The 27,988-nt window shown below is 44.4% G+C and overlaps 1 protein-coding gene across 1 annotated transcript; it reads right to left on the reverse strand.

Moving 5' to 3' along the window:
- Positions 1–525: 525 nt before the first annotated feature.
- On the reverse strand, positions 526–27,782 carry LOC142557456 (uncharacterized). The gene is made up of 8 exons (XM_075669314.1): positions 26,850–27,782; positions 22,959–25,088; positions 15,253–15,410; positions 13,602–13,633; positions 12,348–12,478; positions 10,074–10,171; positions 9,465–9,496; positions 526–908 (listed from the first exon to the last, which is right to left on the reverse strand). The coding sequence occupies exons 2-8, from the start codon at positions 25,061–25,063 to the stop codon at positions 780–782; spliced, it is 2,685 nt and encodes an 894-aa protein (XP_075525429.1). The 5' UTR covers positions 25,064–25,088; positions 26,850–27,782; the 3' UTR covers positions 526–779.
- Positions 27,783–27,988: the final 206 nt, after the last annotated feature.

A 27,988-nucleotide genomic window follows, 5' to 3' on the forward strand; every position in this document is an offset into this window, starting at 1 on the left:
GTTTTAATTCTGATATTTTCACTGCTTTTACAATCACCTTCGGTTTATACAGCAGTATATGTGAAATTCCACTATTTTGCAACATACCGTGGTCATAATTTTGGATAGAACGGATTGTTCTCGCTGGATTATTATGGTAATGAGTGTCAGCAGTATGTGTGGTAATACGGAACACATGTGAAATATGACAACTTCGTGGCAATGGGCTGAACTATTATAGGGTGCACAAACCTACACACGGAGATAAAGACAAAAGGGCAGACACAATGATTATAAAGGTACTCTATTTGTGTCTTCATTTTGTCTTTATCTTCTAGTGATTTTTGCATTAGCTTGCTACAGTGAATTGGCAACTCAGTCAATTGTTCCTTTTATCATTAGAGGATGGAGCTGCCAAGCAACATGAAAATGAAAAAATGAATAGAACCAACATTTGCAAGACTGCAAAAATGTTTATCACGTTAAATGCAGCACAAGGCACCAAAGTTCAGGTATAAGAAGGTGATCAAGAACTGCAAACATGGGTGATTTTGACCAATAGAACTTTATAAGTCAAACAATGTACAGGTGTGCAATGTAGTATACACGCTAGTGGGAAGACAAGAGCCCGTGGCAGCGCTCCGCCGAGCACCACCATTGGCACCTCGTGAAGTCTTGGCAGACGGCTCGCTATAGCGGACGACACCCCGGGCTTTTTTCTAATCGCCTTGATTACGCCTGCGCCACAAGCCATGGGCTTTGTGTTGCCAGTTGACTGAGGTCTGTTCTGAATGCAGACCTCAGTCAACTGCTCCTGTAGAAATCCCCCAACGCCCCAGGAACTTGAGCCTTACTGCCTCCAGCTCCTGGTGTATGACAGGTTGGATGTCCTCCGTGATGCGTTTTCTAAGTTTCTCCACTGTTTCCTCCTGAAAGAAAAAATAACCAGCACTTACTTTTAATCCACATATATCCACAAAGAAATTATAACTCTGGACATTTTTACTAGTCTAACAGATTATTCTGCTAGTCTTGGTGACTATTTTTATTGCTGGAATCTGTACTAGGACAGGCGGCTTTGTTTCATCACATTTTCTGGACTATAAGTCGCACCTTTGTATAAGTCACACACCCCACTTTTCGCGAGTTTAAAGGGAAAAAAAAATGGTATATAAGACATACCGGCAAGTAAGGTACACTTATTCGGCCGGCATGATGAAATGCTATTATGCGCACTTGTACACTCATCACAAAGTACTGTACTTATCCATGTCAGGGCACTAAATCTCTGGAAACAGAGTTTTTACAAGCCACAAATTCTAGCAGAAAAGAAACTTCAACCAACACTCCTCTTACGCACAGAAAACCAACATTTATTGCGCTTCACTAGAAGCCATTGAAGGCCTCATCCTCCGACATAGTCAAAAAGTACAGCTACTTCGGCTGGCAGCATCGCTGGGTCACCATCATCGGCCTCTGAATAACATTTACGAGCTGTTGCAGGCACATAGCTGGCATTGCTTCTGCAGCATGGCGTACTCGGGGAAAAAAGAAAACACTCATATTGGTCGCACCATAATACATAGTTCTATACATATATGTTATACCATTGTACAAGACGCACCGATGAAAATTTTAGTCCTGAAAATACGGTAGTTTTGCTGTAGTGCCCATTAAGCTAACAAGTATTTTTTTTAATAAAAAAAGAAAATATTGAAACAACAGTGCCAGAGGTAAGGGAACACTTTTCTGGTAATGCATTATTCGTTATCATGGACATTAGATGTATATCATCATCATCAGCCTGGTTACGCCCACTGCAGAGCAAAGGCCTCTCCCATACTTCTCCAACTACCCCGGTCATGTACTAATTGTGGCCATGTTGTCCCTGCAAACTTCTTAATCTCATCCGCCCACCTAACTTTCTGCCGCCCTCTGCTACGCTTCCCTTCCCTTGGAATCCATTCCGTAACCCTTAATGACCATCGGTTATCTTCCCTCCTCATAACCTGTCCTGCCCATGCCCATTTCTTTTTCTTGATTTCGACTAAGATATCATTAACTCGCGTTTGTTCCCTCACCCAATCAGCTCTTTTCTTATCCCTTAACGTTACACCTATCATTCTTCTTTCCATAGCTCGTTGCGTCGTCCTCAATTTAAGTAGAACCCTTTTCGTAAGCCTCCAGGTTTCTGCCCCGTACGTGAGTACTGGTAAGACACAGCTTTTATAAACTTTTCTCTTAAGGGATAATGGCAACCTGCTGTTCATGATATGAGAATGCCTGCCAAACGCGCCCCAGCCCATTCTAATTCTTCTGATTATTTCAGTCTCATGATCCGGATCCGCAGTCACTACCTGTCCTAAGTAGATGTATTCCCTTACCACTTCTAGTGCCTCACTACCTATCGTAAACTGCTGTTTTCTTCCGAAACTGTTAAACATTACTTTAGTTTTCTGCAAATTAATTTTTAGACCCACCCTTCGGCTTTGCCTCTCCAGGTCAGTGAGCATGCATTGCAGCTGGTCCCCTGACTTACTAAGCAAGGCAATATCATCAGCGAATCGCAAGTTACTAAGGTATTCTCCATTAACTTTTATCCCCATTTATTCCCAATCCAGGTCGCTGAATACCTCCTGTAAACACGCTGTGAATAGCATTGGAGAGATCGTATCTCCCTGCCTGACGCCTTTCTTTATTGGGATTTTGTTGCTTTCTTTATGGAGGACTACGGTGGCTGTGGAGCCGCTATAGATATTAAATCACTAATGAACAAAAATCACCAATTATATGTTACTTATCAGCTAGACGATGCATCGTAATTTCGGAATTGACACCGTGGCCATTGTGGTGCGCTATGATGACAGGTAGTTCTAGTTGGCCAGTGCATCAGCTTGTTGACATAGCCTACTAATACATTATAGTGCTGGCGCTGATAGACCTAGTCGACTAATAAACACTCGGTCTAGTCCTGGCAGTCTAATAATACTAGGCCAATAACAGCAACAGTAACCTAATAGACTATTACATTACTGACACCCCCAGCTATATGAGGGGGCTTAGTGAAACTATTAACAGGGCCAACAATGTACTGTAATTATTCGCTTATAAGGTGAGGATGCAGTTCAGGGACCCTATAAAATTAACTTAAGTATGCACATTAATAAAAGGCGATACAGAGTAGCCAATGAGTAATTCAGACTCAGCAGGGATTGCCCAAAATAGCAAATAACCGGAAGCCCCCGGAATAGTCAATGTGGGTTATAGGCGAATTTTGCCTTGAGGTGTGACTTCACAGCCACGCACGTTTCGCCTTATGTTGAGGCTTTACGGCAGTATCTCGAGCCGAACTGCGGTGAAGCCACACCAGAAAGCGAAATTCCCACTTCTGTGAAGTTGCACCTCTAGGAGAAATTTGCATATAACCACACACTGCCTTTACTGTTAAATTTGTCTCATTCTCAATGTGGGTTATATCTGCAAAAGATACGGCACTACCTCAGCTGCCAAGTTTATCAGTTGCTATGATTTGCACGGACGTTTAAAATCTGCATCACTGTAATTGTGGCGCTACTGCAGCTATATAGAAACAATAAGTGAATCTGTCAGCCTCGCAATGAGGCGGGCTGGGTGACTTCGAGGCTAAGGAGCCTGGGAAAAAGCCTCGCCTTATATTCGAAAAAGTACAGTATTTCGCAGTAAATTTTGAGAACAGATGCTTCGAAAGCTGTTGCTGATCTTAGGATTTTCACCTTCACAATTACCCAGCTTTAGTTTTGCAAGTGCAACATGTGCAAACAGTATTTTTGAGACTGAATCAAATATGAATTGAATAGTGCCAGAATAGAGTCGAATATTGAACACTTTTCGAATTGTTTCTGAATAATGAGCAGCCGCTGTCACAATATAAAACAATGCTCATGTCCTAGTATACATAATGTTAGCAAGTCTATCATTTTGTTGCACGTTATGAAGCACTGTTTATTAAAAGCACAAATGGAACATTAGGAACAAATAGACAGTTTGTTTGCGGACACAGGGCTCTTCAGACAGTACGAGTGATCCCTGTATATCTGGCAAAACCTCCCTCCCTCAGTGATGAAGTTTGCTCCACTAATAAGTTCTCATGACTATACTATGTCCACGGGAATGAAATTTCATACTTTCGTTAGAGATTTATGTTTATTGCGCACAATGACAAATTGACTTAAAGACTCAATTTAACAGGACACTATTTGATTGGTTGAGAACTTTGAATATTTGCACATCCCTATTTAACTAGTACCATACAAACTGGAATATAAGTTGAGACATGTTCTTAAAAAAAAATAAACATGCCAAAGTCACCCCTGTCTTATTAATGGCCCTTAGCAGAATGTATCCATATTAAAAGGCATATTAAAAGGCTGGCGCGTCTTTTCTTTCTTGTCGCTAGGTCTTCCTGTGTGCGCTCTTCCAATCAGCCTCGTGCATGATATGGTTTCTTTTTTTGTCTAGTGAAAAGAACACCACCTACACTCATTGAGAGCAGACTTGCCGAACAACCACTCAGAGACACCGCAGGAGAAAATTGACTGGCGTCCCCTAATGAGGCCCCTGAGGCATTGCCTGTTTACATGGGCAGCCTCATGTCCCTGGCTGCTTCGGCTTGGAGCCTCCTCGGCGCCGATGGACTCTGCCTGCTCTCACCCTAGTTGTAGTTGCTTCACCCCGTGTTTCTTCCCAGGCGGTTCATGCACCGAGTATGGCTTCATCTGCTGAACAGAAGGTTCACTGACCTTTCGCCAGGTCTCTATGCAGCCCATGTGCAGTACATTGGCTCTGAAGCGGCGAATATCACGAATATGCCGCCAGAAATTACAGATTCATCGATGACAAACCAGTCATCAAGGGATCCTAGCAATGACAAGCACACTGAAGCGGATCCAGGTTCTTCCTCACCACCAGGAGACGTCATGGAAGAGAATCCGACTATGACAACCACTGGCGGACAGGCTAGACTTGGACAAATTTGATGGTGGCAAATCCAAAGTTGTATGCCGCAAACGGCACGAACGTATGGCCGGCTGTGACGACTTGAACTCTGCCAACACTGGGTGAGTCGAGGGCTGTGCACCAAACGATCATCATGACAACAGACTTGCTCGCCTCCCCCACTACCACTGAGGGACGAGAAGGTCATCCTATAACCACTGCCTTAGCTAGCATGCTGTGAACCAAGGCAGGCCTGAAGATGGAAGATTGGGGGTACCTCATCCTTTGGACTAGACTGGATCAGGATGTCACGGTTGATAGTACACCATTGTTGCATGTTGCTGATGCCCTACTCAAAAAAATCCACACATGTTGGGTGCCTCAGGCTCTGCCCTGGTCACATTCGAGGGCCTCTGACTGCCTCGCTTTGTACACTTCCTCGGGGCGGAGATGCGCTGCTATCCGCACAGTCCAGGTGAACTGGTGCGCAGGACATACATGAGGATGAGTCACCACAGTGACCCCTGCCCCACACCAGACATTGTGCATTGTGAACTGTATGGAGTCAAGAACTTGAATCCCTCGCATTAATGTACCCCTCACCGCAAATCCTGCGACAGGGAACATCCAACCACTGCACTGGACTGCCCAAATCGACAGCAACAGCCCTTCAATAAGACCTAGGTTGACACCTAGGAAGGTGCTCAGGTAGAAGAAGTGGATACTCTGAAGTGGCTACTCCGATAGTCAACCGATCAAATCCAATGGTTTCGCTCAGCTGACCAAGAAGTAGCAGCAGCCACCTCATGCCCGCTCGGCCTCGCTGGCACGTTATAAATCCCAGGTCCGAGTCCAGGCACTACAAAAGGCCGACACCTATAGCTGACCCAGGGTCAAGCGCCAGATCACGGTCCAGCTCCCGTACAAGACCACACTCGCGGATGCCAGTCACCCACCCTGCAGTGAAGTGACAAGCTCCACTGATGCCACCCCAGCCATGCAAGCAAGCGCTGCTTTCTAAATCTCTGGACACCCAGCAGCTCATGGATCAGCTGTTCTTGCAGGCCCCCGGCACCTTCCACCGCATAAATTGCACCCCAGGACGTAAGCGGGGCCAGAGGGCACCTCACAACTCAACACACAATTTCTCCAAATTTCCCCACTGTCTTTCCGAATGTGGGTGAATACCGAACCCCTCCGTGAACTCAATTACCTCTTGCGAATGCACAGCAGGAGACTCAGTCACTCTGGCAGAAGATTAAACAGGTTATTGGCCGACATGGTAACACCTATAGGGGGTCTCACCACTTCGGTCACAAATACATGCACTCAATTCGCCCCCAGCCATAGGAGAATAATCCACCCCTATTCGTGACTGCCACTTGGCAATGATGAGGATGGAGGTGACGCATAACGACTTCCAACTAACGATGTAGAAATGGAATTGCAGGAGGTTCTGTCAAAAGCAGGGCTCCCTGCAGCAATACACAGTCACAACCAAATGACTTCCCGATGCGATTGTACTACAAAAACCCAATCGCACCCTCAAGCTAACAGTATACAACATCTGCGTGAGGAATTTGTCACTAGTAGGTGCTCTAGTATCAAAAGACATGCATTCCTGATGCTTCAGACACAGATATCCCCCACCAGATTCTAGGAATCATCATGCAAGGCAGACTTAGCCAAAGGCTTTACATCCTGAATGTACTGTATAAAGTTTATTTCCCTTTATAAAGCGTTTTTTTCATTGCCTACTTATTGAATTAAGACATCTTGGATGCACACTGCTGGTGCACGGGGATTTCAATGCACCTCACCTGGTGTGGGGCTACCCTAGAGCTACAACCAAGAGGATGTGTCCCTGGAGTGTCATCTGTGACCTCCGCTTTACATGGCATACAGAGCTAGAGCTCCCCACACCGGTGGGAAAGAGTGTTTCATAACACGATATGTGCCCGGGCTTTACCTTCTCTAGGTATGCCGGATCAGCCACTGCGCACAGCACTCTTGACAAGCACTTGTGGAGTGACCACTACATTGTGGCCACGGTACTACCTCTCCGGAGGGTTCGGCGACCTGAACACAAGGTCCAGATCACGAACTGGACATTGTTTTGGGTATGCCATCCGGATTCCCCTGTCGAGGACGGGTATAAGCAATGGCTTTCTGAACTTAATGACGATAAGGAAGCTGTCAGACGCAATAACCACAACTGAGTATCCGGAATCAGGGTGTGGGCCCCGACCTCCTTCGTTTGTACAAAGCACGTTGCAGGCTTACACGCAGGTAGAAATGGCGACGCCTTAATAGGAAGCTTCGCAAGCATGTTGATCTCCTATCAAAAGAGGCCGAGGACTGTGCTCACATTCTTACTCATAATAACTGCCGTGGCTTTTGTGACCAGCTAATCAGTAACACCAAGTGAGGCCAAGACCTGGTCCTCCTGAGGGCCCCAATAGACCCTATCAACAGCAAATCGCAGTCCTCCCAGCAACTCTGCACTCTCATTCACGCCTACCACGACGACCCAGAGTGGCTCCTGCAGCATTCATCTCCACCAGTTCCCCACCGTCATTCTGAGAAAGCAGATAAATTCTTGGAGGTGGACATCGCCGCTGAGGAGGTCTGCATCATTCTCCAGGATTTAGTGAGCGATGAGTAGCAACATGCAGAGACAGTTTTCAGCAGTGTTCAAGATAAAATGACTTTGCCAGAGGTAATGACAACATGGCCGCTTTGCGCCACCTTTGGATTTCTTAAAAAAAAAAAAAAGTGCACAGTATTGGTGGGGGGGGGGGGGGAGCATGAAAAGAAAAAGTGCTGGTAAACGACAAACAGTCGTCTTATGAAGACACTTCTGCAAGTTTGAATGAATGAAACTGCAGTTTCAATGATGGATGAGTGGTACCATTGTGGAAATAAACATTTATCAATTTTTTGCTTACTTTTAGAGCACAGCTCTCAGGCGCCCGTTCCTGCATTTAGTGTCGGCGTTCATCGGCCTAATTGAGTGAACGAGCGCGGTGGGGAATGAAAGACGGCAATAGTGAAGATAGCGCGAGAAGAAAAGCGCAGCGAAACCATGAGGCAGGAAGCTGAGGAGGAAGGTATGGCGAAATTGTGAGAAGAAAAGCATAGTGCCACACAAGACGGTCTCTGCGGCGGCGACCGCTACGAGATGGCGCCAGAGTAGTGCACCGTCGTCTGTTCACTGGTGGCATGCAGCAAGCAAGCCCACTGATACCATATCTAGAAACAAAATGCTGCATGAATAGAAGTCTGTCTGCGGCAGCAGCTGCTAATCACACCCACGCGTCACTCACGCGCTGCCACTTGCAATCTCCCAATTAGTGAGGCAGTCCCGCCACACTTCGCTTCATCCGCAATGTGCTGCATGAGAAAGATTGTCTGCGCCAGCCAATATATCGCGAAATGAAAACCCGCATAGTGCTGTGCTCAAATTTCACATTAGGGAGTATTGTAATCGTAAGTATCTTTTTTTTCTTTTTTCCCCCTTTAACCCTTTAAGACAGTGAAAAAATGAAGAAAGAAAACTTGCAAAAAAGCAATCTTTTTTGTGTGTGTGTGGGTGAGTGAGTCTTATGATCATATAGTGCATGACCATGCAAAAAATTTTTGTCAGCAAGGTAGAACTTACTAGGATTATTAATTTTATTACACTAACAAAAGCGGGCTTCACAGCACACAAGTTAGTGTACGCTCCCAACATCACGTGCAAACGATTCTCGTGATCATATAAAGCAAGACCACGCGTAAAATTTGCCAGAAAGGTGAAGAAGTTTACTAGGAAAAACGAAATGTTTTACACTGTAACAAAGGTCAGCTTCACTGCACACAGGTAAGTATATATGCTCCCAACTTCACTCTTCAACAGCTTCTAATGTTATTTACAACAAGCACAAAATAAAGCACGCCACTTGGAAGAAGCAGGAAGCAAAACAAAAGCTCAAACCATTGAGCGTCTGAGAAGCGCTCGACAATCCGGTCTCGTCCGTGTTCTTGGCAAGTTCTTGCTTGATGAGCTGGGGTCATCTTTCGTCTTAAAGGCTTAAGGTAAAGGGTTGACCTGTATTCCAGTTTTTATGGCAAGTCGACTTGTGGAATTTGTTAATGAGCCGCCTGAACATTGCTATTTGTCGTGTTAGTAATGTTCATGAGGCCAAATATTGCTATATGTCACAGATGATTTAAGAAAAACAGTATTTGTCCTGGCAATAAACATGTTGATGAATCTTAAGCAATCAACATCAGAGAAAGCCACAAAGGAGGTAGTCAACTCTAATTAAACTTGAAGAATAACGTTAAAAGACCCAGAAGTACTTCAGAAAAAAAAGTAAAAGCAACAGAAAAATCTCGAACATTTTCACTTTTGTTCAGGAAATAATGTTTCTTATTGTCGTTGAGTCACTGCAGCATTAACATTTTATTAAAAAAATTTTTTTTTACTTGTTTGAAAGTCCACATAGCAAAGAAAGTTAACTACTCACATGAAGATCCCAGTAGTTCTTGTGGCCAGCAGCTGAGATCAGAAAAAATAGAAGGCTACAGTGATGCAATAAATAACAATCACTGTAAATGATCAAAGAAATATGAATGCGAAAAGCTTCGATCTGTAAATGTGTTGCTAATGTACATGTAGGAACACAATCAAACACTGCAATGGAGAACGTATAGTTGGTATTCCATAATCACCAGACACTGATGGGAACACGGTCTTCCCTGTGGCTACTTTCCAAGAGAATGAGGAATAAAGAAAAAAAGCAAGGCAATCATAACAATCAGCGATAATGACTATATGTTGTGCGCTCAGTGGGCAATTCCAGTTGGCACCATGGCGTGCAAGTCATAACCGAGATAAGTCACAAAGGGCGAAGGAATAGAAAATTAAGTGAAAGATTATGAATACGACTCCTGGTGTTCTTTAAGCATGCACACAGTCCTCGAGGCACAAACGTTTTCACGTTGTGCCCCATTGGAATGCTGTTACGGTGGTTCGCAATGAAGCCTGAAGTCATGTGCCCAGTAGCAATACGTCATAGCCACTGTGCTACAGTTGCGAGTAACTTGCATACATGTTTAGCCTAGTCAGTACCAACCTGCAGTTGTTTCTGGTGCTTCAGCTGCCTGCAATTGCAGCTGCTCCGAGTCCACTAAAGTCTTTGAGCTCTCCACGGAGGGACCGTTGTGGCCGGAACTGGTGAAGTGATGAAAAACTAACATCAGCAGGCGCAGGCACATTGCAACAAGAACAGCGACACTGGCAGACAGGCTATAAAATTTAATGCCGCACCTTATAAATTCCACTGACAATGAGGTTTGCCAACACAGCCCAACAGGTTCTAACTTGTACGGAGACTAGTCTGCTTGTTTGCTCATGAGCTTTCGAGTGCTCATGTCACTCAAAAGCGAAAATGTTTGCAGTAAGTGTTATTCGTAATGCATACTATGCTGACATTTAAACGAGACAAAGGTTTCACAGGTGGATAGAGCATAGGAAAAATTATACACAGTGACTAAACGAGAGAAGCCACTTGCTGGAGTCAAAGGCTTTACATGACACTGTTGATATTATATGCTGAAATGACTAAGGTTTCACACCATGATTTGTGGTATGTACTAAAGGAAAAAGACGGCGCTCATATCAAACGTGAACCAATCCCACTGCTCCACAGTCGGCCCTTGCTTAAAGACCAATTGCAACACAACTTCGCTTTTGATGGATTGATTATCAATGAGAAATAAGTTGATGCCAAATGTATTGAACTGGAGGGGGTTGCGAAACAGTTTGCAATATAAAATATGCCTAGCTAAAGCTTACCTGAAAACTCCGCACGTCTTCCAAGATCAAAAAGAAAAAGAGAAATTTACTTAGTTGTTTCTCCAGGGTCGTGTTGAACACACAAGTTTCCATATACTTTTGCAAAAAAAATTGTGCAAGTCACTTGCGCTGTGGAATGGTCTTTGTTATACTGATTGCAATGGTAATTACACTAACGATGAGAGCCTGCGTCGCCCGGACATGCGACCACCGTGGGCCTCACATGCGGTGAAGCAGTCGTGCATTTTTATTCAGCCTAAGGTTGAAATGGACGCAGCGTGGAAGAAAACCAGCCTGTATGGATACGCGCCTTGCCACCCTCAGCGCACTTCTACTGCATATTACACCCGCGAATGTGCCCAAACAGTCTATCATCATATGTCGGCAATGAGTCAAACAGACAGGCTCATATTTCAGCTTCGGAACTGACTGTCTGTTTGAACCAGTTTTCCTTGCTCCTCATTCGGCCTAAGCCCACCCATCTCTTGTGCGTCGCAAGACCCGCCGACACCTCACCGTTCCTTCGTCCTCGGGCCTTCCCGTCTGGCCGCTGTGTCAGTGACTGCGAACACTGCATAGATGCTGTTAGATTCAAAAGCGACTTTCAGCTTCCAGAACAAGCAAGTCTATCCCCACTCACACGTAACCCTGCGAGCACAAATGAAACATGTCCAGCGCCAAATGTGGTCCCACGAATCACAAAGTAAAGAGTCCTGCCCGCTGCAACGATGGTCTTTCTGCAGAGTGGTTCTCTTAACCTAAAATGTAAGGTGAAAATGCATCTTAAGTGGGGTTTCTAATGAAGTATTAGTTTCCGCTGCTAGCAAAACCCAGAACTTGTGTTCACGGAAAGCCCTTGTTTACAAGAAGACAATTAGACCCGACGACGTAGGCATCCTGTGCCCGTAGTCACTCAGCGAAAAGATTGACTGTCATCCATGTGCTTTTGCGGAATGCACGTGGGACCGGGAGGCCTTTTACGTTACTGAAGCAGAGTGGTGCTACATTTCTCGCCGATAACGAACAGCCACATTTTTAACAATCCATTCCATAAGTGTAGCAAGCAAAACTGAGCTACACCCTGGTCATTCTTCTTTAATGGCATTTACCGCCCTTCAGATTCAATCGCTTGTTTGACGTCATCTGACGAACGGTGCAATTTCGAATTAACTGGCAATAAATATGACCAATGGTGTGAGAAGCTCTGTGCAGCGTTGGATGTATCGAATCTGGTGTTGAATGGGAGCCCGATACATGCGTAGTACAGCGCTACACTTAAGTAGACAACAGCTCAGTGCATCCAAGTTTGACATATTCAGGATCGACTCATTACGGATTGTTAGACATAATTAAGTAAACCTAAAAAAAACACTTCTAGCCAACATCAGCAAGTAATGAATATGTGTTCTCATAACAAACATTGTATATAAGGGAAATACTCCCATGACGGATGAAATTTCATTATTGCAGGGTTTGACCATTCCAAGGTTTAACCGCACGTTAAATACCCCCTCATTTGGCAGAGCATGTACGTGCAGTTCTCAATGCTGACCTCACACCAGCTGCTTCCCCAGCAATCCCCATGCGACCCAGAAACTCGAGCCGGACTGTCTGCAGCTCCCGTTTGATGACATTTAGGACTGTTTCCTCGATGCATGCGGTAATCCATTGCAAAGTTTCTTCCTGAAAGAAGGAATAAATGACAGTTGCTTTTAACACATAATATTCCTAGCAAAAATTATAAACTAGAGATTTTGTATACTATTCTCTTAGTCACTGTATTTGTTTTGCAGAAATTTGTAGGGCTAGCTTAATAGGTTTTTGTCTTACTTTTGCTGTGGTGCCCATTAAGCTAACTGGTTTATGCTCAATTCTTGACCAAGCTTTCTTTCTTTAATGAAAGAAATATCCAAACGATTCTGTCGAAGACATGGAAACAATTTTCTGATAATTCATTATTCCTTATGGTGGACATCGGATTTATACATTAAATTACTAATGAGCTGGCTAATCCATAGAAGCTATAATTACATTTTAATTATTAGCCTTAAGAGTGCAAAGTAATTGCAAATCAATATGTACCCTCCTTATAGTACATTATGTGCCAGTGCCAATAGACCTATCCGACTAAAGGACACTTGTTCTTGTACTGTTAGTCCAATACCATAAATGCATCAGTAACCTTATAGACCATTAAGTTATTGATGTCCCCAACTGTGTGATGGGGCTCTTGGGAAACTGCTACCTGGAACAACATTGTATTTTACAGTTAATCTTGAGAATGAATGTCTCAAACATGCTGCTAGTCTCGAGATGTTTACAAAGGAGGCGTGACTTCACAATTACCTAGCTTCAATTTTGTGAATTTCAACATTTACCCTAAAACGAACCAATAAAAGCCAATTTGTGGAAGTTTGCCAATTAGTTTCCTGAACATAATTATTTGTAGTTAGTAATGTTCACTATATGCCACAGATGATTAAAAATACACAACATTTGCCCTTACAATAAACTTAGTCCAAAATCGTGAACAATTAACATTCTAGAAATCTACAAAGCAAGCAGACAGCTCTCAACAGTCTTGAAGAATAATAGAAAGGACCAAAAATTACAAGAAAAAGCATGGCAAAAAAAATTCTTTATATTTCAAATTTCCTTAGGAAATTCATTTTTCCCATTGTGGTTAAATCATTGCGGCATCAGCAGTTAATCTAAAGTAACTTTTCTTGTTTGAAAGTCAACAAGTTGACTAAACAAGAGGGGAGGAACGACTCTGGCGTGCAGCAAGACAAGTCAATGAACTCACATTGAGATTGCAGTCTCCGTCATCAAGGTCACCTGGAAATAACAGTGAGAGGGCGGAAGGACAAGATTAAATGTGAACAAGGCTAAAGAAGATGCATTATTTCGTGCCCACTGTCAAGATTTTGAGTGTACCCGTGCGCCCCCTTATGTAATACCCCGTCACGGGGTCTTTAAGGAAAAAAAAAAGAAAAAAAATGAAGCAAGGTTTCAACTTCCACGCATAGTATGAGGTCTCGTGTTATTGTTAACAGGATGTGTTCTGCTCTATAATATCCTGTTTGCATTTCATCTGCCCAGAATAGTACATCCTGCTTTTGCAGCTCATCAGTCCACTCTGAATATGGTATTGAAAGAGTTGGCTTTCTTTCAATTAAATTATAAATTTCCTTGCCTTACAATATTAAATGTGCCTTTTCTGTGCCATCGTCTAAACGCCAGCTTTATGAATACATTTGTTACCCGCAGCATAATTTCATATTAAACATGCAGTTGACCAGATACCCTAAGCTGTGTTGCATTGTTTTACCGAGTTTTTCTTTTTGTTTTACTAAACTATTATTGTTATTATTGCTTGCATAAATGTGTGACCTGCTGATATTTGTACTGCTAACAGTACTTTGCAATCACTGTTAATTTAGTCGCTGCTGATATGTATTACTATTCTTCGTAGTTTACCGCAAGAGGTCCCACTAAGGAATCTTGCTCCGGATCCTCTTTCTGCACATTATATGTGCGTTAGTTTATATGTAATTGTAGTGAACACCAGAAATATTTAACTGCAAACAAAAGTCTCAACATCAAAAATCAAATCACAGGGTTCAGTGCCCCAAAGCAACATGTACAAGGGCTACCAGAGACATCATAGCAGGAGGCTCCTTCACACCAAAATAACGCATCAAAAGAAAAAATTCTCATGGAAATAACGATTTTTAAAACATGTTATACACATCTAAGGACATTTCTGGCTGGATGTGTGCTGCAAGCTTGAGTAATATGTGTAAAGTGTTTCAGTAAAACAAGTTGGAACGTAGAAGACCCAGTCCTCAGAATACTGAGAACTCTTGGTGTCAACATGTCGTCATGTAAGCATGGGTTCACTTCTTTCATTGCTTTTTACCATGCTTTACATCATGCATGTCTTCACAGTGGCTCTTTAAATACATGCAGACATGACATACTTTATATTGATATTGCCAAATTGCCAGATGTGAGGATCCTCACATCTGGCAATTTGGCATTCCCGTAGAGAGTTCTCAAATCAAGTCCCCATTCTGCAAACTTGATAAAGCTCACAGAAGAATTGAAAATATGTGACCTGTCTTGCGGCTAGGCACTCATCATAATTCTAAAGATGCAAGGAACACGGTGAAGAAAAATTTTCAGTGGACAGAAATAGTGCCTGAAGGGGTTATCTCGACCAATTAGGGTTCTTTAACAGGCACCTAAATCTAAGTAATACGAGCATTTTTTTTATTCTGCCCTCAGTGAAATGTGCCCATGGGGGCTGGGAATCGAACCCATGAGCTCATGCTCAGCCGCAGAATGCTATGGCTACTGAGGAGCCTCAGCGCACACACGTACAAGCTCACACGGCATACATACATTAGGGCCGATTTTCTTGCTTCAAAATCTGAAGTGTGGACTCTGCTTACCGTACTCTTCAGTCAAGTCATCTCTGCTAAGCAAGGCTGCTGCCGGTTGCCTTGTTCCAGGCATGTCAGAACACGCTGCCAGCTGCCCGGACAAGGTGTCGGCAAAATCGGCACCAACGGAGCCTTGAAATGCTGTCGCTTCAGATGTGCCTGCAGTGCTGAGAAAATAAAAAGTGCAACAGTAACAGAATGAAGAGTTAGCATGCATGCATAGCTTGAAAAGAAAAGGAAAAAAAAAAGGCCCAGCTTCACCTTGTTTTTTTGGCTATGGAAAAGTATTAGAACATAACACAAAGTAAGGCCCATAGCTTTGTTGGCAGCACAAAATGCAGCAGGCATTCGCTTGATAACTAAACATGTGTGGTTTCGTGTGCCTAAATACACACGCAAACAGGGTTTACTCAATGGCCACGAACGCTTGCAGTCACAACACTGGCATAACAAAGAGCGCGTTAGTAGAGGGAGCATGCATGCTTGTCCCCAAGGTAACGTTCCATGCTGCCACCCTTTTTACCATTTCACTGTATCATGTCTACAAAACTCAGCAAATTACATATGACTTCCAACGCTGGGCCCTTTAACATTGCCTCGATATGCAGCTTATTATAAAAGTAGCATACTGTGTGCAGGTAACCCCTCTTCAGAAAGACCACCTGTCCTTCCAGCAGCGACAGTGACGCTCATTTCAAATGTCCACGGGGTCATACAGGATATGGGTTATGTCGACAGTTAGGACGAGGAGAGCGTGCTTCTGCACCGTTAAATTCCGTAAGATGTACGATATCGCTCACACCAACACCTACCATGCACCAACAGGAAGATCTATTGGACAACAGTGGAAACGACCTTTAACCTTCCTTCACAAACAAGACGTCATTTGTTTGGGTGGCTTTAACTGTCACCATGAAACTTGGGGCTATACTAGTAGCCCTCCAGATGGCCGGTAGACAGCTCCTACAATCAGCATATGAAGCACATCTTTCTTCAACGACACAACAATGCGGACACACACAGGGAACCACATGGGCCGCACGAGAGAATGGATGTGGCGTAGCACAGGTGGAACACTCAGCAGTGACCATTGCATATTAGAGGTTACCGTACCCATTGTAGAACAAGGGCTCGTACGAAGACTCGCTGCACACCAGCACACCTCACAGACTGGCATAGATTTACATGAATGCTGGCTGACACCACCATCGACTCTCTGCAAGAATGGGAACTACTCCTCAAGCAAAGACGTACAGCAACCATGAAGGTGGTGCAATAAGCACAAGTCCAACAACAGGTGGACTGTTATCTCATTACTCGTTGAGATAGGCACCACAAACTAGCCCAAGCCTGGAAAAAAATAAACAAGAAAAGCAAGCATCTCAAAGAAAGGTTGGACAGCAATACTGCAAATAATTGGATGCAGATTTGTTAAACTACAGGCAACAACGTGCGTACAAGCAGAGCATGGGCACTCTTCTGCAGCCTCCTGGGCCATCCAGAAAGCAAGGATCACCAGGAAGCACTTCAAGATGACATTTCAGTGAGTGATATTGCTGAATGCATTGCAGATCACTGCTTCCCTATAGCCACCTCTCAATCAACACTTTGGCACCTCCCTGAGCTGGACCCCCCAAACAATCGTTGAAGTGAACCAAGTGTTGACCATGGGCGAGTTAAAGGCTGCCCTCAGTACGACTAAATGTAATACGGCTCCCAGAGAGGATGGCATAAGATGCTACACAATTCGCCAGATGACTATCAACATTTACTGGACATGATAAACAAGGCATAGATGCACAGGATAGTCCCCTACGTGTGGAAGGAGGTGAAAGTAATGCTCATACCGAAGCCCAAGAAGCTTTTGACTTCCATCTCGAACCTACGTCCTATTTACCTGACCTTAATCGGATCTTGGACCCTGACTACACTGGATCCAAGAGAACAACACTAAGAGGGATGCCCAGAGTAATCAGATTTCGCAAACTTATGTCAACATAACAGTCCTCAGTTGACAAAGGCATCAGTCAACTACAAGTCATTGTTGGGCTCAACATTCTGGGTACCTTCGACAATGTTTCTCACAAGGCTGTAATAGCAAGTCTCCGTAATATCCAAACAGGACAACTCTTTATCACTACATCAGGGGACTTACACGATGTGGGCGTGGGCAAACAAAGTCACAGCACGGACTGCAGGGCTCTGTACTGTCATCCACCCTGTTTTCACTCAAACTCCACCACTTCTCACACAAACTCTGGCATATATATCTTGAATCCACAATTTAGGCTGACAACATCACACTCTGGGCATGGAAAGGATCCTCAGTTCAACTGAAAAAGACCATACAGCAGGCCATAGACACCATTAAGTAATACCTCTCCACTATAGGGCTAACTCTACAGTACGAAGTCTGAATACTTGGTCATCACTAATAGTGCAGGCCCTCTGGCAGAAGAGTATTCGCAAACAAATTTCTCTTACAGCAGGCCATAGACACCATAAAGTAATTCCTCTCTACAAGAGGGCTAACGCTCTACACTACCAAGTCTGAATACTTGGTCATCACTAATAGAACATGCCCTCTGGCATAAGAGTGTTCACAAACAAATTTCTCTCACAGTAGACAGCAGTGCGATACTGTGAAGTCAACACATGGAAGCACTTGGATACTGGCTCCAAGACAATGGCGGTCCTACACCTCAGATGCATCACATCACAGAGCAACTCTTACAAATCAAATGGCTACTCAAATGCATTACAAGGAAGGTTAGAGGCCTCAAAGAACACCAGGCGCTACAAATCATTAAAGCCATGGCAATTCCCATAGTCATGTATCAATACCCCTACTTGCAACTTATGAAGATGCAGAAAAGTAAACTGGAAAGACTCTTCCACTAATTAGTCGAGACGGCACTCGGTCATTCAGCGATACTATTGCCTCAGCCATCAGGTGCACACTCTTTCATTGGCTTCCAGAGCAAAATCAGATGAGCTGCGTGACTGGCTGGTTGAGCACTACGTTACACCAAGGCGATAGTATTGCCAAAAGTGATTGTCTGTGAATACGTCCCCTGGTCTCCGCAAGTATGCCCCAATGCCAGGATTGAGAGGTTAGCCACATGCTGCTCTCGACGACATCAGCCAGCTCACAAAGGAGGCACAACATGCATGGTTCCAAAGCACACCTCAAAGTAGAGCTCTTCTCGGCGTGCTTGGCTATCGGTCATCTAACACACCAGATTGCACAACCACACCGCCCGCCTTGGGCTACGCTAGACAACACAGGGGTGGGTCCCCTTCCACTAAACAAGAACCCAGAGATACACGTCGAGCAGACAAAGCACTTAAGACCCCCCAGTACAGGAAGACTCTATTCTCTACACTGACATCTCTTCGGGACAGAGAGGGTGCAGAACATGACTGGTGACACCATCAAGAGCGTTCTTCTAGGGGCTACACGAAAATGTCACATTGCAGACTCACACGGAACTTCTGGTCATTATGGAAGTGGTTACCACACATTTCTCACACGGCAGACATGCCATCATTAGGACTAATGGTCAGATGGCATGTAAAGCCATTATCGCTAACTGCCTGACGCCAGACTTGCACCAAATAATGAGTCAACGTTTCACAAGACATTCAAACAGTACAGTGGATTCCTGGTCACGCAAGAATTAGGAGGAATGAGACGGCATATGCCATCTGATATATATGCCATTGATATGCCATCTCCAATGTATCTCTTCCAGGCCCCCCTCTGCAATGGCGGGAGCAAGTCAATCAATAATAAAACCTCATCAAAAAAAAAAAGAAGTGGACCCTGAAGAAAATTGAACTCTCGCATGGATACAGACGGGAGAGACGTACTGGAAAAGCTCTAAAGAACACCGTTCTCGGCCAACCACCTACTCCAACCACGACAAGGCAAGAAGCATTGCTGTAGATGTGGGCGTCACCACACTGCTGACATCACACTTTATACACAACATACTGGGGAGGCCAAAGTGACCCTCATGTTAGGCATGCGGTGACTTGCCGGACATTGCCCACGTATTGTGGGATTGCTTGGGAAGCTGTACTGCCATGCAAGAGTAACTGGCCTCTATTCCATCTTCAGAACGGCCAACAACCCTGGAAGGGTGGCTTACAAACCTCTCTCTTCAAAGCATGCAGGCGCTGGTCACGCTTATCTCGTAGCTCAGCCTGGCCAACTGAAGAGACAATACATAGGCCCAAACTTGGTTTTGTTTTAATGTGAAAGCATTAAATGGCTCATGAGGCGTAAAATCCGGCGTTGGCAGCATGACCGCACGATGGTCCAAAAAGGCTATGAACCCTCAACCTTTGGTGGATGTTGAAACCACAACGTTTGGTGTTAAGGTGAAATTAATTAAGACACAGTTAATGAAGATATATTTAAGGCACTCAAACCCACAGCTATTGGCAGGAGTTGAACCCACGACCGTTGGTGTAAATTGATGTAATGTAACATTAATTAATGACCATTAATTCATAGTTAATTAAGATTAAGACACTCAAATTCAAGGCCATTGGTGTTGATTAAGGTACAGTAAATAATATATAGTTAATTAAGGCACTTGATAGCTAGACCGTTGGTGGGAGTCAAGCCCACGATATTGTGTTGTGACATAACGTCTAAGCATTGGTCACAATGCTTTCGCATTCATCCACGTAGGGATAAGTGCCCCTAGAATTTTTTGTAATCAATAATGATTGCTCTTTCTCGCTCTCATATTCCAAAACTACATTGGACAAGCCATCATCCTGGCTCCAACAATCCTGTATTCAACATCAGCAGCCAAGTAGGTAGCCATCACTGACTGTGTACATATGTACGTTACACTGCAATTTGTTTTCTTTTTAAGTCATCTTGCTGATTTGTCTTATAGTTTGGCATCGAGAGCAAGAAAATAAAGCAAATAAGTTGTGCTGGTGGATTCCTTTCTCATTCCTAATCACAAGTCTGCACCATACATTTCTGCCTGTCTTTTGCATGGCATTTCAATGATTACATTCTGGGTAGCAGGTGATGGATTGATGTGATTTAACATACCTAAGCAACACAGGGGCTATGATAAGTGCAGCAGTGACATGCACCCAAAGCTTGGCGAGTGTTTTTGCATTATGCCCACATTGGAATGCAGCCATCAGGAGTTGAATCTGCAACCTCGTGATCAGTTAAAGAATGCCCTTCAGCCACTTATCTACTGCAGCAGACATCGCAGGTGCTCTAGGTGGTGTACACAAGTGGCAAAAACCTTCAGATATCAGCCAGCTTTAGCTTGTCCATGAGTGTATTGCCATCTGTGGAATACTGGAGACAATGGTGATGATTTATTGGCATCCCCGTTGAAACGGAGCAACGACAAATCGATTAATGCTTCTTTCCGCTTCAAATCCCAGCACTTCTGAAAGGTCGGCATCTCCTACAGGTCTCACTGGGTGAATAACTTCACATTCCATTCGGATGTGCTGAGTTGTTTCCAAATTTATGCTACAACACGCACATGGCTCATCCTGTTGCGAATATTTGCTCCGGTATACTTTTGTCCTTAGGCCACTAGCTCAACCTCAAATCACAAGGCACTGCACTTCGTGTTATCAAACAGATTTTTCATTCTAATTCCTTTCTTCCCAATCTTGTAAATCTTCAAGGTATTTTCTTGTTTTTAATGCAAAAGCATTAAATGGCTCATGAGGCGAAAAATCCGGCATTGGCAGCCTGACCACACGATGGTACAAAAGGGCTATGAACTCTTGACCTTTGGTGGGAGTCGAACCCGCAACCTTTGGTAGCAATTAATGCAAAGGTAATCAAGGCACAGGTAAGTAAGATAAAGTTAATTAAGGCACTCAAACCCATGACCTTTGGTGGCAGTTGTACCCTCAGCCTTTGGTGTTACTTAAGACATTCTTAATGAAGATATCGTTAATTAAGGCACTAAAACTCACGACCTTTGGTGGAAGTTGATCCAATGACCCTTGATGCTAATTAAGGTGAAGTTAATTAAGACAGAGTTAACTGAGGCACTCGAACATATGACATTTCGTTATAAGATGAAGCTAATTAAAACACAGTGGATTAAGATATAGTTAATTAAGGCAATTGAACCCACGACCTTTGGTTGTGGGAATCAAACCCACAGCCATATCTTGTGGCATAATGTCTAAGCATCACGCGGTGGTCACAATGCTTTCATATTAATCCACGTAGAAATAACGAAGTGCCCCTTGACTCTTTTTTTTTTTTTAGCAGCAGCAGTGATGGCACTGTTTGGTGGTGCTTAGTTTAACCAAAACTATTATTGCAATGACAGGCAATGTGCTACACAGGTGTTGATTATGTACAGGAGTCTACAACACTGTAATGATTTTACAGTGGCTTTTTCTAAATTTTCCTTCCATGAGAACAGCATTTCACAACAAAAAACAGTTTCTGGCACTTTGTAGTTGGACCAACTGCCACAAGATGCCACGAGTGCTACCGCTGTTCACAACTCTAGGGTCTTGGTATTCTGTAAACTGCAATATGTGCATGTACGAACAAGCTAAAACTCTGTTGGTAATGGCCATTCATACTGTAGCACATGATGTAATAGAAGCAAGCAAGCCTCATTTCATTTATTTTCGTTCAAGAGTGGGTGGTATCCAAACAAAAACAAAACACGTCTTAGCAGCATAGCAGAATTACATTAAGGTGTTAACAGGGCTTTTTTTAATTAGTTGGCATTGACGATCAATGGCCATTACTGCAGTTCACGTTCTACCGCAAAATTTCAAGCAATTTCATTACTCCATAAGTAGGTACTCATTTTAGTTGAAGAAAGCAAAATCTAATTCTGTTTTAGTTGTAGAAACAAACCTAAATTTTGTACACTGTTGCCACTGTGCTGTCACAGTACAAAGAAGTGGCTGTGTGTTTTTGGATAAAAACTACCAAAATAATTACAGCTGAACCTCAATGTAATGAATGTGGATCTAACAAATTATTGGGTACAATAAAGCAAATCTAAAATGCTTCACACCGATTTCAGCATGTAACGAATAAGTTATCACGTCTGGCTCAAACCAGAAAAGGCCATTTTGAGTCCTCACACGTACAATAATTGTCGTCTTTCTCTACCCGGAAGGCATCCTCTGTTTTGTCCCCTTTGACAGCATGTGTTTAGTGTAAACCAAAACCAGCAATAATTACTTTGCCCATGGGTTGAGCATCATTAATTAATTAATTATGGGGTTTTACGTGCCAAAACATTTTTCTGATTATGAGGCACACCGAAGTGGAGGACTCTGGAAATTTCGACCACCTGGGGTTCTTTAATGTGCACCTACATCTAAGCACACGGGTGTTTTCGCATTTCGCCCCCATCGAAATGCAGCCGCCGTTACCGGGATTCGATCCCGCGACCTCGTACTCAGCAGCCCAACACCATAGCCACTGAGCAACCACGGCGGGTATGGGTTGAGCATATGTGTCAATACGCATATAATAAATATTGGACATAATGAAGCTAATTTCAGGTCGGATGCTCCTTCCATTCTAATGAAGTTTGAATGTAAGAGCAAATGGAAAGCGCGCAGAAACCAAAGCGCTCACTTGCAAAGAAACTGAAGGACCTTCTGAAATGCTTGCTCAAAGCTTCACTGGGAAATACCCTAATGCTTCTGGCAATCACCCTGATACTCACCGTGGCATGGCAATGCCGACAGGAGCAGGACATGTGGTTTTCTGTGTGGCAGCAACGTCAACTAGTCCAGAGGACCGACTGTGGTCGAGTGGGACTGCAGCACAGGGTTTCCAGCCCGATGACACATCAGAGTGGACGATGCCACCCTTGCGGGAAGTAGAGAATGCTGTTGGTAGGCAGACATTGGGCTCCTGCAGTTGAATTGTTGTCTGCTGCACTGCAGGTAGGTCAATGCTCTTGGTCGGGTAGAGCAAAGTGTCCTCTCCAGGAGTGGAGAGACACTTTTGGCAGGCAACAAGGTTGTATTTGACCGCTGCGAAACCACTGTTCCCCTTCTCGTCCCTCACAGAGGCAAGAAGGGAAGAGAACATGTCCTCACTGCGATACACGTGCGGTTTCACAGGGCGCTCGCCCGTCCACACAAGAGTTGCGAGCCAGAAATCCCTTTCAGCTTCAACAGCATCGACAAAGACATCCACCTTGTTTTCAACAGCAGGGCCTTCCAGCAACTTCCTAAAGGACTGGATCTTTTTGCCCTGCCCGTACACAGTGTCAATGAGCGTTAACACAATCGTGCCATCACAATGGCATTTTACGTGCCCCAGTGTTTCAGACTCAGCATGAAATGTGCCTCTGTACTTTGACATTTTTTTGCGGGCGGAGAACTCTACACTGACACACTGGTCAAGGTGACAGCCACCACGTGCATGTTTCTTCCTGATGTCAGCACAAGATGGTTTCTTTTTTTTATTCTCCTCTACTGCAGCTGCAGTCATGGTAGGCAGCTTGTAAACATTATCGAACACTTTGGTAGACTGGCTGCGCTGGACTGTGGTCACCATGGTTGGCTGCCACTTGTCTTGCCTGCTCTGAACAAGGTTTCTCTTTGCATCAAAGCACACCTTGTCGCCAACACTGGATACCTTGGGCAGTGCCTCTGTGGGTTTCAGCCAGGTCTCAGGAATGCAGCTCCTCGCAGCTGCAGTTGTGATAGGTGCCTTGTAGGCATTACCGAACACTTTGCTAGACCCAGTGCACTGGACTGTGGTCACCATTGTTGGCTGCCACATTTCTTGCCTGGCTGGAACAAGGTTTGGCTGTGCATCAAAGCCCACCTTACCACCAGCACTGAATCCCTCAGACAGTGTCTCTGAGGGTTTCCGCAAGGTCTCAGGAACGCACCTTCTCACCGCAACTGCAGTTCTGGTAGGTGCCTCATAAACATCACCGAACACCGTGCTGTGAGACCCACAGCGCTGGATTGTGGTAACCATGGTTGCCTGCCACTTCTCTTGTTTGCTTGTATCATGGTTTAACTGCGCGTCAAAGCACACCTTGTCACCAACACTAAATACTTCACACAACTTCTCTGTGGGTTTCAGCAATGTCTTAGAAATGCAGCTCCTCATGAAGAAGGCACACTCTGCACCTTCAGGGCCAAAACTGATGAGCCCACTGTCGAGCTTAAGCAGGTGAATGGTGCCAATCTGGTTTGATATGTGCTCTTCATTGCCCACACGAGGCGCCGCGACAGAGAGCAAATTGTGCACAGGCCGAGATGCGTCTTCATGAATTCTCACATTCGTAGCTTGGTACTGGACACTTGTGCCTAAACCAGTCTTTTTCACATCCATAATGACTGTGTCCCCTTCTTGTAGACCTAGTCTGTTTGGGTCATTTGGTCTGCCATGCTTGACGACTGTCCTGTGCACAAAAACGAGTGCTTCCACAGGATGTTTCATCTCAGCGAAGCCATAGCCACTCATCACATTGGAGATGTAGCCCTTGACGTCACGGAAATGTGTGATGGCGCCTGCCTCATCTTTAGCATTGAACTTGTGCTTTTCCAACGTGCCTGTAGACACCTGGTGGGCTTCCGAACGAGTATACACTTTATCATCAGAGCCTATGTAAAGTTTAGTGGGAAAGTGACTGACAACTAACTCAATGGTTTCTCTTGTTGCCGCAAACCGTCCTCTGAATTTTGCAGGAAGTTGGGCAAGCATCTCTTCCAGTCTTGCAATAGGCACACCCTCTCTCCATACTGCAGTTTGGATATGTGCCAGTAATGTCTGCAGGGCAACAGCATCATCAGGCCCTGCCATGACGGGAGCAACCAGTAGCAGCTTCCTGCAGCAATAGAAAAGTACTTATACGAAATTGCCTTGTATAGTAATAACCAGAGCCAATCGTCTCTTTGTTTTTCCAGCTTTCACAACAGTGCCAAACATACACTTCACTCTACATTTCCAAATATCCTCATAACTAGCAAATGGCACTATCACCTGCAGCGTAAACGTCGGAGGAGGGGGGGGGGGTAAAGGTGTTACTTAATTTGTATACTTGATATAGTGAATGTGTAAAATGACAAACTCTGTTAACCATGCCCACATAATTAAGCAGATATATATGCCATGTCCAACATTACTGGCACTCGTTCTATTCATTTGAACAGAACAGCTTCCAGAGAACAGAACAGCAGGAAGCAGTTGTAGTACCAGATGCTTCCCGAGCTTGACTATGGCATGAACACCGCCGTGGCAACTTCACCGTGCAATCAAAATTACTTCTTAGCAATGCGGGAATATCCGATACACTTGAAACACTTCCATACTAAGAGATGGCAAGCTGTGGTATTGTTGGCATTTGTAGTCAATGGACCTCCCAATGTGATACGTGCCTGCTCTTCATGCTACCGGCAGGCAGGAAGAGAAAGTGCGCCTCAGCTGTTAGCAGCACAATAAGCATGCTGTGCATGCGGTCGTGTGCACCACACGCACGAACAGCCAAAATCGTCAGGTCTGGGGAAGACAGCTCGTAGCACAATTAGACACATAGATTCCAAAAAGAAAAAGGGGTTTCGAAGAGAGGGCGATGTTGGAGATGGAAGAGGTGCTATTTTCTGCAGCCCTTGAAGAGGAAGCTCTAGCTCGGGCCCAACTCTAGCTGATGCTGCCTATTCAAATACATGTAAAACATAGAAATGCTTTTCTGAGATAACCACAGGAGCGATTTAAATAAAATTTGTTGCAGTTAATTGAGAGGTAAAATCAAATTCTACAGCGACTGATAGAGGCAGAATTTTGATTTAAGGGCTGAATTTTTTTAGATGGATTTTCATAAATTGGTACATTTGAAAAAAATATAGAAGCACGAACTTTACATATTCGTTACCTCTGTACGAAGAACAGATTTTGAACTTGTGTAACCTGCATATATTATAGCATCCAAAGCGGACACATTTGCGAATTTGTTACATTGCTTACATGGGTATTGCAAAAGTTCTACTCACATATTAGTGGTCTATTTGAGATCCATGCATAGCACATACATTTTGTCCACTTTAGATGTACTATTAGATGCAATTTACAGACCTATGATAACATTTTTCATTGCCGACTTGCAAACTTCAGTTTCGTTTTCTGAAAATTTCCTATCTTCAACAATTTTTTTTCCCAAGGAATCCATCACCTAAAGCAAAGCTTCGCTGCCACCAGACACTACAATTTAACTTTTTTTCTTTGAAATGCAATAAATCTCGTCAAATTTGGTTCAGTGGTTCCCGAGAGAAATGATTTCTCCTCCCCCATGTATATCTAGGATCCCCCGGTTCAGGGGTGGTCCAGTGGGTTTTCCTGGTGGTCTGTATACCCAGCTGCATGCATCATCTTGACACACTTCCCTACTCCCCCAAACCGTTGCATCTCCGAGATACGTAGTGCACCATATATACCAAAGGGAAAGAGATGGTACGTACGTTGATCCCTTCACAGGAAAAAATAGAAAACTTCGCCAGCAAGCGTCGCGCAAAATGACAACAAAGCGCTTGAGGCGTTCTTCGATCGCGTGCTATTTTCTGAATGCACGATAACATTGTATTGCGAGTCTTACCTCAGTAATGAGCCGGTCTTCAGGTGAACTCATGCAGTATAACCGAGGCTCCCTAGTAGATGTAGTAGATGGCCGCCGTTGTGCGCCGGAAGACAATGGAAGAGCGCGCGGGCGCAGTGAACGCGTGGCCGATATAGCGTTCCACGGCGCAGACGGCTATATATAGATGCGGCAGCACCTTTTTATCTTCTCTTGCGTGCCGTTTCCACGGTCAATTTGAGTAGAGAATGGAGGAATTTTCATTTAAGACCACCCACCGCGAGGACCAAGCGATGACGTGTCGGGAATGTGTAACGCACACGCGTACGCTTTGAACGCACTGTGCGTCTTCGCGCCATTCACTTTACGGATCGTATCTCTCGCGGCAGACATCATCATCGCCGCAAGTTTGAATTTGCTCACTCAGGCGAGCCATTAATTTATTACCGCACGGTGGCTTTTCTGCAAGAGGTGTTGTCCCCGTACAAGTAGGTCAACGTAATGTTTGCGCCCACCTGCAGTAGGATGCAGATTGAGCGTCACTCGAAATCTCACAGCGGAGCACTTATGCTCGCACGTCGACCTCCACTTCAAAGTGGCAACATAGAATGGCGACACCTCAACAAATCATTGACATAGCTCTACGCGACAAATTAAACCATATCCGAACGTCGTTGCCCCATCTTGCGGTGACTGTAACAGCACAGAAAAATAAAAAAATAAAATGTCAACCAGTGTCGATTGACGCTAAAGAAATTATTCCATGTTAAATGCTGATTTCATATGTTCGAATCATTGATTCGTATTGTAATTCACGCGTGTTTAGTTAATTGACCCTTTCTTTTTCACCGGTTCACAATGGAGTGCGCCCCTAATCCCGGTTTTCTTATTTCTCTTTCACGCGAACGCAAGGCATGGGGATTAACATCAGTAACGTGTTCAAGGCGTGGGCGTTGCACTTGCGCGTCCGGCGGCTCATCCCTCTTTCCCTGCCAGTGCTCCGGAGCTGCTTCCCTTTTACTGCGCTGCACTTTACCCCAACCTTTCCTTCCCATATTCAAGAATCTCCTTCTCTCTCTCTCTCCGAGTGGCTCAAAATGCCGCCATTACCAAAATCGGCAACATGGCGTAACTTGAAAATGTCCAGGACGTCCAGTCGT

The sequence above is a fragment of the Dermacentor variabilis genome, chromosome 9, assembly GCF_050947875.1.
Source record: "Dermacentor variabilis isolate Ectoservices chromosome 9, ASM5094787v1, whole genome shotgun sequence".
In the NCBI taxonomy this organism is placed as follows: Eukaryota; Metazoa; Arthropoda; class Arachnida; order Ixodida; family Ixodidae; genus Dermacentor; species Dermacentor variabilis.

Excerpts from the sequence above, each read along its gene's own strand:
- LOC142557456 (XM_075669314.1), bottom strand. The coding sequence starts at position 25,063 with ATGGCAGGGCCTGATGATGCTGTTGCCCTGCAGACATTACTGGCACAT. Across the intron at positions 15,411-22,958 it reads GTCGGCATTGCCATGCCACG|CACTGCAGGCACATCTGAAG; the intron begins GTGAGTATCAGG and ends TTATTTTCTCAG. Across the intron at positions 13,634-15,252 it reads TGACTTGACTGAAGAGTACG|GTGACCTTGATGACGGAGAC; the intron begins GTAAGCAGAGTC and ends TGTTATTTCCAG.